Source organism: Tachyglossus aculeatus, chromosome 14 (genome assembly GCF_015852505.1).
Source record: "Tachyglossus aculeatus isolate mTacAcu1 chromosome 14, mTacAcu1.pri, whole genome shotgun sequence".
In the NCBI taxonomy this organism is placed as follows: Eukaryota; Metazoa; Chordata; class Mammalia; order Monotremata; family Tachyglossidae; genus Tachyglossus; species Tachyglossus aculeatus.
Genome location: NC_052079.1, coordinates 57,096,956 through 57,117,670, shown reverse-complemented (window position 1 = coordinate 57,117,670; position 20,715 = coordinate 57,096,956). Strand labels below are relative to the sequence as shown.

The following is a 20,715-nucleotide window of genomic DNA, read 5'->3' as shown; positions in this document are numbered from 1 at the left end:
CAGAGAAGTTAAGTGACTTGCCCAAAGTCACACAGCTGACAAGTGGCAGAGATGGGATTAGAACCCATGACCTCCGACTCCAAAGCCCGGGCTCTTTCCACCAAGCCACACTGCTACCCTCCCACTACTGTCGCTGCTGCTAATAATAAAAATAACGAAAATAATTGTGGTATTGGATAAGCGCTTTCTATGTGCCAGGCACTGTACTAAGCCCTGGGCAAGGGGGGAATAGAAGCAAATCGGGTTGGACACAGTCCCTGTCCCACATCAGGCTCACAGTCTTAATCCCCATTTTACAGATGAGGGAAATGAGGTGCAGAGAAGTGAAGTGACTTGTCCAAGGTCCCACAGCAGACACGTGGCAGAGCCGGGATTAGAACCCAGGACCTTCTGACTTCCAGCCCCGTGCTCTGTCCGGTAAGCCGGGATGCCGCCACTGCGATTGCTCCTGCTGCTGCCGTCACAGGCAGAATCTTGGGCGAAACGGTGTCTGACCCAGTGAAAATGCTGCTCATTCATTCATTCAATCATATTTATTGAGCGCTTACTGTGTGCCGAGCCCTGTACTAAGCACTTGGAAAGTACAATTCATTCATTCAATCATATTTATTGAGCGCTTACTGTGTGCCGAGCCCTGTACTAAGCACTTGGAAAGTACCATTCATTCATTCAATCTTATTTATTGAGCGCTTACTGTGTGCCGAGCCCTGTACTAAGCACTTGGAAAGTACAATTCATTCATTCAATCGTATTTATTGAGCGCTTACTGTGTGCAGAGCACTGTACTAAGCGCTTGGGAAGTACAAGTTGGCAACATATAGAGATGGTCCCTACCCAACAACGGGCTCACAGTCTAGAAGATTTGATCTACTCCATCACTGTCCCCGTTGGGAGAGGCCCAGGTCTATGGAGAGCTGTGGATTTTTGAGATTTGATCTTGGTGGGGGAGACATGAGGTTTCTGAAACAATTCATTTGATCGAATTTATTGAGCACTTATTGTGTGGAGAGCACAATGATATGCATCCCATAGAGATGTGCTCTGCACATAGCAAGCGCTCAATAAATACGATTGATTAGAGAAGCAGTGTGGTTCAGTGGAAAGAGCACGGGCTTGGGAATCAGAAGTCATGGGTTCACATCCCAGCTCCACCCCATGTCTGCTGTGTGACCTTGGGCAAGTCACTTAACTTCTCTGGGCCTCAGTTACCTCATCTGTAAAATGGGGATTGACTGTGAGCCCCACGTGGGCCAACCTGATTACCTTGTATCACTCCAGTGCTTAGAACAGTGCTCGGCACATAGCGTTTAACAAATGCCATTATTATAATTATTATTATTCACTTCTCCGTGCTTCAGTTACCTCATCTGTAAAATGGAGATTAAGACCATGAGTCTCACATGGGACAGGGACCATATCCAATCTCATTAGCTTGTATCTACTACAGGCCTTAGTGTAGTGTCTGGCACATAATAAGTTCCTAACAAATTCCTCTAAAAAAACAAAAACCCAAGAGGGAATATACCCAGGGTTCTTGCGATGCAGGGATTGTGTTTTTGAAGAACGTCTTATTATCATTCTAGACCAAAAGTTCCTTGTGGGCAGGGAACTTACCTATCAACTCTGTTGTTTTGTACTCTCCCAAGCGCTTAGTCCAGTTCTCTGCCCACAACAAGCACTCAATAAATACGATTGATTGATTGATTGCTGTATTGTACTCTCCAGAGCTTAGTCCAGTGCTCTGCACAAAGTAAATGCTTAATAAATACCATTGATTGATTGATTATAGGGAAAATCATGCTGGAGTAGCAAGTGGGAAGGAAATGAAATGGCTCTCGAGCAAAGGATGGAGGGTGGAGGCTTGGGGGTTTGGTGGAATGACAGGAGAAACAGTCTAGATTTTTTTCTGTTTTGTTTTTTATGATATTCTTTAAGAGTTTACTATGTGTCAGGCACTAGACTAAGCACTGGGATAGCTAGATACTCATCACAGCTAGACACAGTCCCTGTCCCACGTGGGGTTCACAGTCTTCATCCCCATTCTACGGATGAGGGAACTGAGGTTCAGAGATCATCATCATCATCATCATCAATCGTATTTATTGAGCGCTTACTATGTGCAGAGCACTGTACTAAGTGCTTGGGAAGTCCAAGTTGGCAACATATAGAGACAGTCCCAACCCAACAGTGGGCTCACAGTCTAAAAGGGGGAGACAGAGAACAAAACCAAACATACTAACAAAATAAAATAAATAGAATAGATATGTACAAGTAAAATAAATAAATAAATAGAGTAATAAATATGTACAAACATATATACATATATACAGGTGCTGTGGGGAAGGGAAGGAGGTAAGATGGGGGGGATGGAGAGGGGGACGAGGGGGAGAGGAAGGAAGGGGCTCAGTGTGGGAAGGCTTCCTGGAGGAGGTGAGCTCTCAGCAGGACCTTGTTACTTGTACTTGTTACTTTACTTGTAAAGTGCCTTGTTCAGAGGTTCATAAGGAATTCTGTATGGACTCATGGGAAGCAGGGAGCTGGGAAGTTTTCCCTGCTTGGGAGTGGGAGATCTGTCTCCCTGACTGGTTTCTCTACCTGGCTCAGCCAGGGGCTGTCAATCAGTCTGTTAGTCAATCAATCAATCAATCAATCAATTGTATTTATTGAGCACTTACTGTGTGCAGAGCACTGTACTAAGCGCTTGGGAAGTCCAAGTTGGCAACATATAGAGACAGTCCCTACCCAACGGTGGGTTCACAGTCTAAAAGGGGGAGACAGAGAACAAAACCAAACATACTAACAAAATAAAGTAAATAGAATAGATATGTACAAGTAAAATAAATAGAGTAATAAATAGGTACAAACATATATACATATATACAGGTGCTGTGGGGAAGGGAAGGAGGTAAGATGGGGGGATGGAGAGGGGGACGAGGGGGAGAGGAAGGAAGGGGCTCAGTGTGGGAAGGCCTCCTGGAGGAGGTGAGCTCTCAGTAGGGCCTTGAAGGGAGGAAGAGAGCTAGCTTGGTGGATGGGCAGAGGGAGGGAGGGCATTCCGGGCCCGGAGGATGACGTGGGCCGGGGGTCGATGGCGGGACAGGTGAGAACGAGTCGTATTTAATGAATGCTTACTGCGTACAGAGCACTGTACTAAGCGCTTGGGGGATATGATATAACAATAGAACAGACACATTCCCTGCCCACAATGAACTTAGAGTCTAGGGGACTGTTTGGCCTCATTCTTGCCTGTCCCGCCGTCAACCCCCGGCCCACGTCCTCCCCCTGGCCTGGAATGCCCTCCCTCCACACATCCGCCAAGCTAGCTCTCTTCCTCCCTTCAAATTAAGCGCTAAGTACAGTGCTCTGCACATAGTAAGCGCTCAGTAAATACGAATGAATGAATCCCTACTCAGAGCTCACCTCCTCCAGGAGGCCTTCCCAGACTGAGCCCCCTTTTCCCTCTCCTCCTCCCCATCCCCCCTGCCCTACCTCCATCCCCTCCCCACAGCACCCTGTATATATATTTGTACAGATTTATTACTCCATTTATTTTACTTGTACGTATTTACTATCCTATTAATTTTGCTAATGATGTGCATTTAGCTTTCCTTCTATTTGTTCTGACGACTTGACGCCTGTCCACATGTTTTGTTGTCTGTCTCCCCCTTCTAGAATGTGAGCCCGCTGTTGGGTAGGGACCGTCTCTATAGGTTGCCGACTTGTACTTCCCAAGCGCTTAATACAGTGCTCTGCACACAGTAAGCGCTCAATAAATACGATTGAATGGATGAATGAATGGCTGAATGAATGTGGCGGTGGGAGGAGGGAGTGGATACCTGGGCCAGAACTACTTCGGGAAGTTCTGCTGCAGCCTCGTATCGTCAGTGTTGGGATGCCAAGCCCTTAGCAGCACACCGACACTAAATCCTCCTTCTCCTCCGCTTTTGGCTCACAGTCCACCATGATTCAGACTTTCCCTTCCTCCCCCTGAATCCCCTCACAATCTACCGCTTGACTGGACTTCTGCCTCCCCTCACAACCCACCGCTCGATTCTTGTCTGAAACCGCTCCAGTGGAGATGTGTGTTTGTGTGTCAGTGTGTTTATGTCTCACTGGGCGATTGTCCGGGCCCATCCGCGTCAGTGTGTGCTTGTCTGCGTCACTATATATTGAATAATAATAATAATAATTGTGGTATTTGTTGAGCACTTACCGTGCGCCAAGCACTGTACTAAGCGCTAGGGTAGATACAGGGTTGTGAGCCCATCTAGACTGTGAGCCCACTGTTGGGTAGGGACCGTCTCTATATGTTGCCAACTTGGACTTCCCAAGCGCTTAGTGCAGTGCTATGCACACAGTAAGCACTTAATAAATACGATTGATTGAATGAATGAATGAATAATCCGGTTGGACACAGTCCCTGTAGAAGCAGCGTGGCTCAGTGGAAAGAGCACAGGCTTTGGAGTCAGAGGTCATGGGTTCAAATTCCGACTCCGCCCCATGTCTGCTGTGTGATCTTGGGCAAGTCACTGAACTTCTCTGGGCCTCAGTTACCTCATCTGTAAAATGGGGATTAAGACTGTGAGCCCCACGTGGGACAACCTGATCACCCTGTATCCTCCCCAGCGCTTAGAACAGTGCTATGCACATAGTAAGCGCTTAATAAATGCCAATTATTATTATTATTATTATATGGAGTTCACAGTCTAACTACGATGGAGAATGGGTATAGAAGCAGAGAAGCAGCATGGCTCAGTGGAAAGAGCACGGGCTTTAGAGTCAGCGGTCCTGGGTTCAAATCCCAACTCCACCAATTGTCAGCTGTGTGACTTTGGGCAAGTCACTTCACTTCTCTGGGCCTCAGTTCCCTCATCTGTAAAATGGGGATGAAGACTGTGAGCCCCCTGTGGGACAACCTCATCACCTTGTAACCTCCCCAGTGCTTAGAACAGTGCTTTGCACATAGTAAGCACTTACTAAATGCCATTATTATTATAGACTCCCCATTTTACAGGTGCGGAATCTGAGGCACAGAGAAGTTAAGTGACTTGCCCAAGGTCACACAGAGCCTGACATTCTGGATCCCGGGCCCACGTTCTTTCCACTTGACCACTCTGGCACATTATTGTGTTACTGTATGTTTGTATTTGTGACAGTGTGCATATGTGAGTCTGCATCAGGGTGTATTTGACTGCTTCAGTGTACATTTGTATCAGTATTTGTGTGTGTGTGCAGGTGTGTGAGTGTCTGCATTTGTATTAATGTCCGTGTCAGTGTTGCTTGGGTCACCGTGTGTGTCTGTCAGTATGGGTATCTGGGTCAATTATGTCTTTTTCACTGTGTGTCTGTCAGTGTGTGGTTGTTTATTCATTCATTCCTAGAGAAGCAGCGTGGCTCAGTGGACAGAACCCAGAGGTCATGGGTTCAAATCCCTGCTCTATCACTTGTCAGCTGTATGACTTTGGGTAAGTCACTTAACTTCTCTGTGCCTCAGTTACCTCATCTGGGAAATGGGGGTTAAGAATGTGAGTCCCCCGTGGGACAACCTGACTACCTTGTAACCTCCCCAGTGCTTTGAACAGTGCTTTGCACATAGTAAGCACTTAATAAGCGGGATTAGAACGCACGACCTCTGGCTCCCAAGGCCGGGCTCTTGCCACTAAGCCACACTGCTGTCTGTCTCCCCCTTCTAGATTGTGAACCTGTTGCTGGGTAGGGACCGTCTCTGTATGTTGCCGACTTGTCCTTTTCAAGCACTTAGTACAGTGCTCCGCACACAGTAAGCGCTTAATAAATATGATTGAATGAATGAATAAATGTCATAAAAAAAGCAGACACAAAAGACACAGGACCAGCAAGGACCGCCGTGTTTTCTACAGGGTTGGGAAAGTGGGGGTTGGAGAGGGTTTGAGTGGGAATATGTCAGTTCTGTTTGGAATATGTTAAATTCGAGGTGTGGGCAGAGCATCCAAGAAGGGATGTCCTGAAGGCAGGAGGAAATGAGAGACTGCAGGGGAGGAGAGAGGTGGGGGCTGGAAAGACAAATTTGGGAATCATCCGCATAGGGATGGGAGCCGAAGCCCTGGGAGTGATTGAGTTCTCCAAGGGAGTGGGTGTAGATGGAGAACAGAAGGGGACCCAGAACTGAACCTTGAGGGATCCCCACATCATCATCAATCGTATTTATTGAGCGCTTACTGTGTGCAGAGCACTGTACTAAGCGCTTGGGAAGTCCAAGTTGGCAACATATAGAGACGGTCCCTACCCAACAGTGGGCTCACAGTCTGAAAGAGTGGGCTCACAGTTAGGGGGTGGGAGGCGGAGGAGGAGCCCGTGAAAGAGACAGAGAATGAGCGGCCAGAGAGAGAGGAGGAGACCCAGGAGAGGACAGTGTCAGTGAAGCCGAGGTTGGATAATGTTTCCGGGAGACGTGGGTGGTCCATCATCATCATCAATCGTATTTATTGAGCGCTTACTGTGTGCAGAGCACTGTACTAAGCGCCTGGGAAGTACAAGTTGGCAACATATAGAGACAGTCCCTACCCAACAGTGGGCTCACAGTCTAAAAGGGGGAGACAGAGAACAAAACCAAACATACTAACAAAATAAAATAAATAGAATAGATATGTATAAGTAAAATAAATAAATAGAGTAATAAATATGTACAAACATATATACAGGTGCTGTGGGGAAGGGAAGGAGGTAAGATGGGGGGATGGAGAGGGGGGCGAGGGGGAGAGGAAGGAAGGGGCTCAGTGTGGGAAGGCCTCCTGGAGGAGGTGAGCTCTCAGTAGGGCCTTGAAGGGAGGAAGAGAGCGAGCTTGGCGGATGGGCAGAGGGAGGCCATTCCAGGCCCGGGGGAGGACGTGGGCCGGGGGTCGATGGTGGGACAGGCGTGAACGAGGTACGGTGGTCCACAGAGTCGAAGGCAGACGAGAGGTCGAGGTGGATTAGGATGGAGTAGAGGCCATTGGATTTGGCAAGATGAAGGGCATCGGTGACTTCAGAGAGGGCGGCCTGTGAAACGTAGAGGGCGGAAACCAGATTCATTCATTCATTTTTTTTTTAATCTGAAACCAGATTCATTTTTTTTTTCTTCTTTTCTTCTCTTTTTTTTTCTTTTTCTTCTCCGGCCGGCGGCGCTCAATAAATTCGTTCGTTCATTCATTCAGTCGTATTTATTGAGCGCTTACTGTGTGCAGAGCGCCGCACTAAGCGCTTGGGAAGTCCAAGTTGGCAACATCTAGAGACGGTCCCTACCCAACGGGCTCACAGTCTGGAAGGGGGAGACAGAGAACAAAACCAAACCTATTAACAAAATAAAATAAGTAGAATAAATATGTACAAGTAGAATAAATAGAGTAATAAATACGTGCAAACATATATACATATATACAGGTGCTGTGGGGAAGGGATTGGAGGGAATCGGGGAGAAAAGTGGAGAAGAAGAAATGGAGGCCATGGGTGTAAACAGTTCGCACTAGGGTTTCATCATCATCAATCGTATTTATTGAGCGCTTACTGTGTGCAGAGCACTGTACTAAGCGCTTGGGAAGTACGAGTTGGTAACATAACTTGTTTGAGAAGGAAAAATAGGCCGGAGATGGGGTGATAACTGGAGAGAGTCAGGGAAGCTTTTTCAGGAGAGGGTATACATGAGCGGGTGAAAGCAGAGGGGAGAGTGAGTGATTGAAGATGGCAGTCAATCAATCAATCAATTGTATTTATTGAGCGCTTACTATGTGCAGAGCACGGTACTAAGTGCTTGGGAAGTACAAGTTGGCAGCATATAGAGACGGTCCCTACCCAACAGTGGGCTCAATCAGTCAATCAATCGTATTTATTGAGTGCTTACTCTGTGCAGAGCACGGTACTAAGCGCTTGGGAAGTCCAAGTTGGCAGCATATAGAGACGGTCCCTACCCAACAGTGGGCTCAATCAATCAATCAATCGTATTTATTGAGCGCTTACGGTGTGCAGAGCACTGTACTAAGCGCTTGGGAAGTCCAAGTTGGCAACATATAGAGACGGTCCCTACCCTACAGTGGGCTCACAGTCAGAAGAGAAGAGTGGGGACAAGGCTTTTCATAAGGTGCAGGGAGTTTTGTTTGGAAATGCAGATGGAGGGCGTAGATTTTGATTGGAGGCTGGAATCAAGGAAGGCGCAGGAGGAGGGAGGGAGCGGAGAGGTGCAGGGGAGATTTTAGGGTGAAGAAGAATTGTTGCTGGGCAGATAGAGAAGCAGCGTGGCTCAGTGGAAAGAGCCCGGGCTTTGGAGTCCGAGGTCATGGGTTCAAATCTCTGCTCCGCCTCTTGTCAGCTGTGTGGCTTTGGGCAAGTCACTTAATTTCTCTGCGCCTCAGTTACCTCATCTGTAACTGTGAGGGAGAACCCATGACCTCTGACTCCCAAGCCTATGCTCTTTCCACTGAGCCACACTACTTCTAACTGGTACTTGTACTAACTTCCCTCACCTGTGCCTCAGTTACCCCATCTGTAAAATGGAGATAATAATAATGATGGCATTTATTAAGCGCTTACTATGTGCAAAGCAATGTTCTAAGCGCTGGGGAGGTTACAAGGTGATCAGGTTGTCCCACGGGGGGCTCACGTTAATCCCCATTTTCCAGATGAGGGAACTGAGGCCCAGAGAAGTGAAGTGACTTGCCCAAAGAATAATAATAATAATAATAATGGCATTTATTAAGCGCTTACCATGTGCCAAGCACTGTTCTAAACACTGGGGAGGTTACAAGGTGATCAGGTTGTCCCACGGGGGGCTCACATTAATCCCCATTTTCCAGATGAGGGAACTGAGGCCCAGAGAAGTGAAGTGACTTGCCCAAATAATAATAATAATAATAATGATGATGGCATTTATTAAGCACTTACTATGTGCAAAGCACTGTTCTAAGCGCTGGGGAGGTTACAAGGTAATCAGGTTGTCCCACGGGGGGCTCACATTAATCCCCATTTTACAGACGAGGGAACTGAGGCCCAGAGAAGTTAAGTGACTCGCCCAAATAATAATAATAATAATAATAATAATAATAATAATAATAATAATGGCATTTATTAAGTGCTTACTATTAAATCCCAAGCCCTCTGCTTTAGGCTGTGAGCCCCGTATGGGACGGGAACTGGGTCCAGCGCTTAGAATAGTGCTTGACACATAGTAAGAATTTTTCAAATGCCATTATTATTATTATTATTATATTATTATAATGATGATCTTTTAGACTGTGAGCCCACTGTTGGGTAGGGACTGTCTCTATATGTTGCCAGCTTGTACTTCCCAAGCGCTTAGTACAGTGCTCTGCACACAGAAAGCGCTCAATAAATACGATTGATTGATGATGATGATGCGGACTTTTTAGGAAGCAACATGGCCTAGTGGACAGAGCATATGCCTGGACTGTGAGCCCACTGTTGGGTAGGGACCGTCTCTATATGTTGCCAACTTGTACTTCCCAAGCGCTTAGCACAGTGCTCTGCACACAGTAAGCACTCAATAAATATGATTGAATGAATGAATGAATATGTCTGGAAGTCAGAAGGACCTTTGTTCTAATCCCTGCTCCGCCACTGTGTGACCTTGGGCAAATCAATTCACTCTCTGGGCCTGTTACCTCATTATAATAATAGCAGTAATAACTGCGGTTTGTTTTAAATGCCTACTATAGGCCAAGGGCAAGTCACTTAATTTCTCTGTGCCTCAGTTACCTCGTCTGTAAAATGGGGATTAAGACTGTGAGCCCCGTGTGGGACTCATCACCTTGTATCTACCTTAGCTCTTAGAACATTTTGTTAATATGTTTTGTTTTGTTCTCTGCCTCCCCCTTCTAGACTGTGAGCCCACTGTTGGGCTCTATATGTTGCCAACTTGGACTTCCCAAGCGCTTAGTACAGTGCTCTGCACATATTTATTACTCTATTTATTTTACTTGTACATATCTATTCTATTTATTTTATTTTGTTAGTATGTTTGGTTTTGTCTCCCCCTTTTAGACTGTGAGCCCACTGTTGGGTAGGGACTGTCTCTGTATGTTGCCAATTTGTAGTTCTCAAGCGCTTAGTACAGTGCTCTGCACATATTTATTACTCTATTTATTTATTTATTTTACTTGTACCTATCTATTCTATTTATTTTATTTTGTTAGTATTTTTGGTTTTGTCTCCCCCTTTTAGACTGTGAGCCCACTGTTGGGTAGGGACTGTCTCTATATGTTGCCAATTTGTACTTCCCAAGCGCTTAGTACAGTGCTCTACACACAGTAAGCGCTCAATAAATACGATTGATTGATTGATTGATTGATTGAATAAATGCGATTGAATGAATGAATGAATGAACAGTGCCTAGCACACAGGAAGCACTTAACAAATACCATAAAAAAGCACTGTACTAAGCGCTAGGGTTGATACATCATCATCATCATCATCATCATCAATCGTATTTATTGAGCGCTTACTATGTGCAGAGCACTGTACTAAGCGCTTGGGAAGTACAAATTGGCAACATATAGAGACAGTCCCTACCCAACAGTGGGCTCACAGTCTAAAAGGGATACAGGATAACCAGGAACCACATGGGGCTCCAAGAGTAAGTGGGAAGGAAAACAAACAGGCATCAAATCCTCCTTTTTCCTTTTTTTTGCAGGAAAAGGAACTGAGGCACAGAGAAGGGAAGTACCAGTAAAATAGGATTAAGACTGTGAGCCCCTCGTGGGATAAGGACTGTGTCTGAACTGGTTATCGCATGGCATTCATTCATTCATTCATTCAATTGTATTTATTGAGCGCTTACTGTGTGCAGAGCACTGTACTAAGCGCTTGGGAAGTACAAGCCGGTAACACATAGAGACGGTCCCTACCCAACAGCAGGTAGAAGGTTTGTACAGATTTATTACTCCATTTATTTTACTTGTAATAATAATAATAATAGCATTTATTAAGCACTTACTATGTGCAAGGCACTGTTCTAAGCGCTAGGGAGGTTCAAAGGTGATCAGGTTGTCCCACGGGGGGCTCACAGTCTTCATCCCCATTTTACGGATGAGGGAACTGAGGTCCAGAGAAGTGAAGTGGTAAGTTTTTTGTTTGTTTTGCGGGGTCGGGGGGGATGGACATAGGGGTATTAGAAAAAACAGAAAATTTAATGTTCAGAGATAGGAGTACTCTAACTGAAACTAGAACTCTGTATATAGGGACAAATAAGTCACGTCACCTTTGAATATTGTTTTTAATGAAAGCTGAATCCGAAAGTCTTTCGGCCATAAAGTTCATCACCACATTAGGTGATATTTGCTTCATTTGAACACCAACTCACTGGCTGTGACGCAAAGTTTTCCCGGTTTATAAAAACGGACACCAGATTAGAGCTCGCGATAAACCATAAACATCTGTAGCAACTTTTTTTCCACTACTTTTATTGAATTATAAAGTTAAAGTGAAGGCGTGTTCTGAGCCATGGGCCCCAGGATGGGAGTATACTCAAAAACAGAAATAACGACAACATGAATTAATCAATCAATCGTATTTATTGAGCGCTTACTGTGTGCAGAGCACTGTACTAAGCGCTTGGGTAGTACAAGTTGGCGACATAAAGAGACAGTCCCCTACCCAACAGTGGGCTCATCATCATCATCATCATCAATCGTATTTATTGAGCGCTTACTATGTGCAGAGCACTGTACTAAGCGCTTGGGAAGTACAAATTGGCAACATATAGAGACAGTCCCTACCCAACAGTGGGCTCACAGTCTAAAAGGGGGAGACAGAGAACAAAACCAAACATACTAACAAAATAAAATAAATAGAATAGATATGTACAGGTAAAATAAATAAATAAATAAATAGAGTAATAAATATGTACAAACATATATACATATATGAATTAAGAAAAGGCAGTAAGCTGTACATATTTACTATCTATTAATTTTGTTAATAATGTGCCTCTAGCTTTATTTTTATTTATTCTGATGACCTGACACCTGTCCACATAATGGCTAGAGCCCAGGCCTGGGAGTCTGAAGGTCATGGGTTCTAATCCCGCCTCTGCCCATGTCTGTAGTGCGACTTTGGGCAAGTCACTCGATTTCTCTATGCCTCAATTAACGCCACTGCCTAGTATAGTGATCTGCACACAGTAAGCACTCAATAAATACGATTGGATGAATGAATTCATTCATATATGTTCGTAATTTATTACTCATTCATATGTTCGTCCGTATTTATTACTCTATTTATTTTATTTGTACATATTCATTCTATTTATTTTATTTTGTTAATATGCTTTGTTTTGTTCTCTGCCTCCCCCTTCTAGACTGCGAGCCTGCTGTTGGGTAGGGACCGTCTCTATATGTTGCTGACTCGGACTTCCCAAGCGCCTAGTACAGTGCTTTGCACACAGTAAGCGCTCAATAAATACGATTGAATGAATGAATGATTGAATGAATGAATGACCAAATGGGATTGGGACTGTGAGCCCCACCTCGGACAGGAACAGTGTCCAACCCGATTTGCTTGTTACCACCCCAGCGCTTAGAACAGTGCCTTGTGTTTAACAAATACCATAATAATAATAATCATAATTATTATTATTATTTGTAATTTGTATTATTGATGTCTGCCTCCCCTTCTAGATTGTAATCTGTAATAGTGGGCAGGGAATGCGTCTGTTTATTGTTGTATTGTGCTCTCCCAAGTGCTCAGTACAGTGTTTTGCAGACAGAACGCGCCCAATAAATACGATTGAATGATCTAGATTGTAAGCACGTTGTTGGGTAGGGACCGTCTCTATATGTTGCCTATTTAATAATAATGATGGCATTTATTAAGCGCTTACTATGTGCAAAACACTGATCTAAGCGCTGGGGAGGTTACAAGGTGATCAGGTTGTCCCACGGGGGGCTCACAGTCTTCACCCCCATTTTCCAGATGAGGTAACTGAGGCCCAGAGAAGTGAAGTGACTTGCCCAAGGTCACACAGCTGACAATTGGCCGAGTGGAGATTTGAACCCATGACCTCTGACTCCAAGGCCCGTGCTCTTTCCACTGAGCCACGCTAGTACAGTGCTCCGCACACTGTACATTCACTGAATGGATGAATGAATGACCACATGTCTGCTGTGTGACCTTGGGCAAGTCACTTAAATTCTCGGAGCCTCAGTTACCTCATCTGTAAAATGGGGATGATGACTGTGAGCCCCACGCAGGACAACCTGATCACCTTGTATCCCCCCCAGCGCTTAGAACAGTGCTTTGCACATAGTAAGCGCTTAACAAATGCCATTATTATTATTATTATTATTATTATCTACCCCAGCGCTTAGTACAGTGCCTAGCACAGAGCAAGCACTTAAAAAATACGATTAAAAAAAGGGAAAGAGAGAGATGGGGGAGCGGGGAAATAGTGCGAAAGCGGTATTTGGGGGGGAACGGGAAGAGGCCCCAGCCGCTCAGTGCTCAATAAATGCCAATGATTGATTGAGTAGATTTGTAAATACATATTTATTACTCTATTTTATTAATGATGTGCTTATATCTCTCTATATAAATAGGGATTAAGACTGTGTGCCCCACGTGGGACAACCTGATCACCTTGTGACTTTGGGCAAGTCACTTAACTTCTCTGCGCCTCAGTTCCCTCACCTGTAAAATGGGGATGAAGACTGTGAGCCCCCTGTGGGCTTGTAAACTTGTAACCTCCCCAATGCTTAGAACAGTGCTTTGCACATAGTAAGCGCTTAATAACTGCCATCATCATTGTATCCCCCCAGTGCTTAGAACAGTGCTTTGCACATAGTAAGCGCTTAACAAATACCATCATCATCGTCATCATCAATAATTTTATTTCTTTTGTTGTCCGTCTTCCCCTTCTAGACTATGAGCCTGTTGTTGGGTAGGGATTGTCTCTATCTGCGGCTGAAGTGCACTTTGCAAGCGCTTAGCACAGTGCTGTGCACACAGTAGAGAATCAATCAATCAATCAATCGTATTTATTGAGTAGAGAAGCAGCGTGGCTCAGTGGAAAGAGCCCGGGCTTGGGAGTCAGAGGTCATGGGTTCAAATCCCGGCTCCGCCAATTGCCAGCTGTGTGACTTTGGGCAAGTCACTTCACTTCTCTGGGCCTCAGTTACCTCATCTGTAAAATGGGATGAAGACCGTGAGCCCCCCGTGGGACAACCTGATCACCTTGTAACCTCCCCAGCACTTAGAACAGTGCTTTGCACATAGTAAGCGCTTAATAAATGCCATTATTATTATCATTATTACTGCACGCGCACAGTAGGGGCTCAAAGAAGCAGCGTGGCTCAGTGGAAAGAGCCCGGGCTTGGGAGTCAGAGGTCATGGGTTCAAATTCCGGCTCCGCCAATTGTCAGCTGGGTGACTTTGGGCAAGTCACTTCACTTCTCTGGACCTCAGCTACCTCATCTGTAAAATGGGGATGAAAACTGTGAGCCCCCCGTGGGACAATGTGATCACACTGTAACCTCCCCAGCGCTTACAACAGTGCTTTGCACATAGTCAGCGCTTAATAAATGCCATTATTATTACTAGTATTGCATGCACACACTAGGGGCTCAAAGAAGCAGCGTGGCTCAGTGGAAAGAGCCCGGGCTTGGGAGTCAGAGGTCATGGGTTCAAATTCCGGCTCCGCCAATTGTCAGCTGGGTGACTTTGGGCAAGTCACTTCACTTCTCTGGGCCTCAATTCCCTCATCTGTAAAATGGGGATTAAAACTGTGAGCCCCCCCGTGGGACAATGTGATCACTTTGTAACCTCCCCAGCGCTTAAAACAGTGCTCTGCACATAGTAAGTGCTTAATAAATGCCATTATTATTATTATTAGTATTGCGTGCACACACTAGGGGCTCAAAGAAGCAGCGTGGCTCAGTGGAAAGAGCCCGGGCTTTGGAGTCAGAGGTCGTGGGTTCAAATTCCTGCTCCGCCAATTGTCAGCTGTGTGACTTTGAGCAAGTCACTTCATTCATTCATTCAATCGCATTTATTGAGCGCTTACTGTGCGCAGAGCACTGTACTAAGCGCACTTAACTACTCTGTGCCTCAGTTCCCTCATCTGTAAAATGGGGATGAAGACTGTGAGCCCCCCGTGGGACAACCTGATCGCCTTGTAACTTCTCCAGCGCTTAGAACAGTGCTCTGGACATAGGAGAAGCAGTGTGGCTCCGTGGAAAAAAGCCCGGGCTTTGGAGTCAGAGGTCATGGGTTCAAATCCCGGCTCCGCCACTTGTCAGCTGTGTGACTTTGGGCAAGTCACTTCACTTCTCTGGGCCTCAGTTCCCTCATCTGTCAAATGGGGATGAAGACTGTGAGCCCCCCGTGGGACAACCTCATGACCTTGTATCCCCCCAGTGCTTAGAACAGTGCTTTGCACATAGTAAGCGCTTAATAAATGCCATTATTATTATTATTATTATTATTATAGTAAGCGCTTAATAAATGCTATCAAAAAGAGTAAGCGCTCAATAAATACGATTGAGTGAATGAGCCCACTGTTGGGTAGGGACCGCCTCTATATGTTGCCAACTTGGACTTCCCAAGCGCTTAGTACAGTGCTCTGCACACAGTAAGCGCTCAATAAATACGATTGATTGATTGATTGAATGAATGAATGAGTGAATGAGTGGACAGATTGATTGATTGAAGGGGCGGCGCCTGCGCGGTCGGGGGCGGGAGGGAGGTGGAGCGGCGCCTGCGCGGTTGGGCTTGTGGGCGTGGCCCGGGGCGGGGGATGCGCCTGCGCGGTGCCGGGTGGGGGCGTGTCCCTGGGCGGGGGCTGCGCGGGCCGGGACCGCGCCCCCTGCAGACGGCGCCGCGCCAGCACGCCTGCCAGCCCGCCCGCCCGCCAGCCCGCGGGCCTCGCCAGGGACCGCCCGGACCGGAGCCGAGGGGCCGAGGGGCCGAGGAGCCGAGGAGCCGAGGAGCCGAGGAGCCGAAGGGCCGAGCGGCCGAGGAGCCGAAGGGCCGAGGAGCCGAGGGGCCCGAGCCGGGGGAGCGGCGGTGCTTGTGTCCCCCCCGCCGGCCCCGGCTCCCCCGGACCCCGGCCCGTCCCGGCCCGTCCCTGCCCGTGAATGAAAGTTGTCGGCCCCGATTTCCGCTCCGGGTAAGGACCGGACCCGCTCCCTCCCCCCTCCCCCCCCCTCGGCCCTTTGCCCCCCTGCCCTTTGCCCCCTCGGCCCTTTGCCCCCTGTCCCCTGCCGGTGCCCCCTTGTCCCGCCCAACGCGGTGTCGGTGTCTGTGCCGGTGAGGCCCCCCCCCACCCCCGACAGACGGACAGACAGACAGACAGACAGAGACCCCCTCACCCCGAGACACACACACACACACACACACACACACACACACACACACACGGCCCCCCAGACAGACAGGCACCCCCTCACCCCGAGACACACACACACACACACACACACACACACACACAGGGCCCCCCAGACAGACAGACACCCCCTCACCCCGAGACACACACACACACACACACACACATACACACAGGGTCCCCCAGACAGACAGACACCCCCTCACCCCGAGACACACACACACACACACACACACACACACACACACACACACAGGGCCCCCCAGACAGACAGACACCCCCTCACCCCGAGACACACACACACACACACACACACACACACACACACACACACACCCCCACAGGGCCCCCCAGACAGACAGACACCCCCTCACCCCGAGACACACACACACACACACACACACACACACACACACACACACACAGGGCCCCCCAGACAGACAGACACCCCCTCACCCCGAGACTCACACACACCCCCCCAGGGCCGGGCCCCCTGACCCAGGCTCCCTCACACAGGGCCCCCCCAACAGACAGACACCCCCTCACCCCGACACACACACACACACACACACACACACACACACACACACACCCAGGGCCGGGCCCCCTGACCCAGGCTCCCTCACCCAGACCCACTAACCCAGGCTGACACAGACCCACCTTGGGTAGGGGCACCCAGGCCCACTGACCCACACTCACACAAGACCCACTGACCCAGGGTTGGCCCAGGTTCACACAGACCCACTGACCCACGTTCACACAAACCCCCTGACCCAGGCTTAAAGAGACCCACCTTGGGTAGGGACCCCCAGGCCCACTGACCCACACTCACACAGACCCAGTGACCCAGGGTTGGCCCCGGTTCACACAGACCCACTGACCCAGGGTTGGCCCAGGTTCGACCCACGTTCACACAAACCCCCTGAACCAGGCTCGCACAGACCCACCTTGGGTAGGGACCCCCAGGCCCCCTGACCCACACTCACACAGACCCACTGACCCAGGGTTGGCCCAGGTTCACACAGACCCACTGACCCAGGTTTGGCCCAGGTTCACACAGACCCACTGACCCACGCTCACACAGGCCCTCTGACCCAGGCTTACACAGACCCACCTCGGGTAGGGACCCCCAGGCCCACTGACCCACACTCACACAGACCCACTGATGATGATGATGATGATGGCATTTATTAAGCGCTTACTATGTGCAAAGCACTGTTCTAAGCGCTGGGGGGATGCAAAGTGATGAGGTTGTCCCACGTGGGGCTCACAGTCTTCATCCCCATTTTACAGATGAGGGAACTGAGGCCCAGAGAAGTGAAGTGACTTGCCCAAAGTCACACAGCTGACAAGTGGCGGAGCCGGGATTTGAACCCATGACCTCTGACTCCAAAGCCCGGGCTCTTTCCCACTGAGCCACGCTGCTTCTCACTGACCCAGGGTTGGCCCAGGTTCACACAGACCCACCGACCCAGGCTTACACAGACCCACCTTGGGTAGGGACCCCCAGGCCCGCTGACCCACACTCACACAGACCCACTGACCCAGGGTTGGCCCAGGTTCACACAGACCCACTGACCCACGTTCACACAAACCCCCTGAACCAGGCTCACACAGACCCACCTTGGGTAGGGACCCCCAGGCCCACTGACCCACACTCACACAAGACCCACTGACCCAGGGTTGGCCCCGGTTCACACAGACCCACTGACCCAGAGTTGGCCCAGGTTCACACAGACCCACTGACCCACGTTCACACAAACCCCCTGACCCAGGCTCACACAGACCCACCTTGGGTAGGGACCCCCAGGCCCACTGACCCACACTCACACAGACCCACTGACCCAGGGTTGGCCCAGGTTTACACAGACCCACTGACCCAGGTTTGGCCCAGGTCCACACAGACCCACTGGCCCACGTTCACACAAACCCCCTGACCCAGGCTTACACAGACCCACCTTGGGTAGGGACCCCCAGGCCCGCTGACCCACACTCACACAGACCCACTGACCCAGGGTTGGCCCCGGTTCACACGGACCCACTGACCCACGTTCACACAAACCCCCGACCCAGGCTTACACAGACCCACCTTGGGTAGGGACCCCCAGGCCCACTGACCCACACTCACACAGACCCACTGACCCAGGTTCGGCCCAGGTCCACACAGACCCACCGGCCCACACTCACACAGACCCACTGACCCAGGTTTGGCCCAGGTTCACACAGACCCACTGACCCACGCTCACACAGGCCCTCTGACCCAGGCTCACGCAGACCCACCCACCCACGCTCACCCAGGCCCACCTGGAGCAGGCACAGACCCCCTGACCCGGCCCCCCTTAGGCCGAGATAGACCCGCTGACCCACGCCACTTGTCGGCTGTGTGACTTCGGGCAAGTCACTTCACTTCTCCGGGCCTCACTTCCCTCATCTGTAAAATGGGGATTAAGACTGTGAGCACCCCGTGGGACAACCTGATCTCCTTGTAACCTCCCCATCCCTTAGAACAGTGCTTTGCACATAGTAAGCGCTTAATAAATGCCATCATTATATTATTACGGGGAAGATGAGGCTCATATCCACCAGAGGCAGTCACAGATAAAGATGCGGTCAAAGACCCACGGATCCATGTGGAGGTGGGGACGAACCGATGGATAGAGGGATGAGCACAAACTCAGGCAGGCACACACACACACACGTGGGCATAGACCTACAGGTGGGACCAGATGCAGTCAGGGCCACACACATGGTCACACGTGCACACAGGGGCTGGACAGCGTGCAGAAGACGTGCTTAGATGGAACCCGGGAAGGACACGTAGAAATGGGGACAGATCATCCATTCGCGCCCCCAGACCCAAACGGGGGTGATCCCAGCCCGGTTCCGGGGGGCAGACGGGCATCTCCCTCCCGCTTTCCCCTGTTGCAAACCCGGGCCAACTTGCTTTGGGTTGTGAGGTGGAGGTGGGGGCTTCCCCACTGCAGGGGGAAGAGGTGTGTGAAGCAGCGGGTGGGTGTAGTGTGCTTGCGCGTTGGAGGGAGAGGGGACTTGCTATTCCTGATAGATCCGGAAGCAGCGACCCCTTTTCCCGCCTCCTTTCATCCTCTGCTCCACCCACACCGTGCTGCCTTCTTCTTTCCCGACAGGGAGGAGGATGGAGAGGGGGTGCGAGGGAAAGGAGACGGTACCCAGGGCCTAAATGGAGGCTCTGGGGGGCGGGGAGTGATTGGGTACCCGGACCAAGCCGTTGTGTTGTTTTTGCGCCCGCCAGGGCCCCGTCTCTCGCTCCCCCCGGACTCCGCCGCACAAAATCGCCGCTTGCAAAAGTTGCCAAAGCCTCTCCCCGCCCCCCGCCCCCTCCCCTCAACCCACCGTTGTCTTGCCGTCGTCGCTGGGAGACCGGGAGCGGTGGGCCCGGGGCCCGAATCGGCACCTCGGGAAGAAAGCCAAAGCCGTCGTCGGCATCTGTGGAGAGAGCCAGGAGGGAAGGAGGGGTTTTCTGGTTCCCTCGGCCGGCCGCTTGCCAGCTAGAGAGCGGCTAGAGGAGGGTCCGGAACGGAGGGCAGCCGATGGACGCCCCCTCCTCCCGCGACCCGATGTCCGCCGGACCTTCGCACGGAGGACGTCAACAAACATCAGGGGTAACGAGGCCCGTCACGCCTTTCCCTCCCTTCCTTCCCCGCTTCCCGCCCTCCCTCCCGCTCTCCCTTTTCCCGAGAGGCGAGGGTCAAGCCGTGAGCATCCTGAGGGTCTCAGGGGGGGCCGCCTCAGCTCCACAGGCCCCTCTCACCTCCGACCCAGGGGGAAGGGCTTTGGGAGCCAGACGGCGGCTACCTTGCCGGACTCTTTGCCGGTTTCTTTTTTTTTTTAATCACGCCCCGAGTGTCTGACGGAGACACAAAGCCCTGGCTGGCGGAGCATCTCGTGGGAAGGCAGATGAGTAGAGGAGACATTTTCAGCCCCCCGATAGGTGCCTGGCGTATTTCCCAGCCCCCGACCCGTAATCATTCTGTAGAGACGATCTTGGAAAAATCCCAGCTCGTTGCCGTGAGAAGGAACAATCAAAGTTCACACCCCGAGTTTCCCCTGGGTAGAAAAGCGGCCTAGTGTTGATTTCCTTGTGATTCCATGTGTTTGTTCGTTACGGGCGGGGGATGTTGTCTGTTATGTTGTCGTGTTGGACTCTCCCAAGGGATCAGTCCGGCGCTCCGCGTGCAGTAAGCGCTCAGTAAATACCATTGACGGATTGATCTGTTTCACGGAGGCGGGAGAAAGGAGAGCAGCCCCCTGAGATTTCCGGCTTTTCAGAGGGAGCCTCGGCCCTCTAGGGATCAGGCTAGTCTGGCTCCTTATCGGCTGGGATCGCATCTACG

At 49.8% G+C, this 20,715-nt stretch overlaps 1 protein-coding gene across 2 annotated transcripts in view; it reads left to right on the top strand.

The window, feature by feature from the left end:
* Positions 1 to 16,068: 16,068 nt before the first annotated feature.
* Positions 16,069 to 20,715, top strand: part of GRAMD4 (GRAM domain containing 4) — a 114,283-nt gene continuing 109,636 nt past the window's right edge. For both annotated transcript variants that reach the window (XM_038756249.1, XM_038756248.1), the window contains exon 1: positions 16,069 to 16,126. In XM_038756249.1, coding sequence (XP_038612177.1) covers positions 16,095 to 16,126 — 32 coding nt within the window. In that variant the 5' untranslated portion in view covers positions 16,069 to 16,094. The remainder of the gene's footprint in view (positions 16,127 to 20,715) is intronic.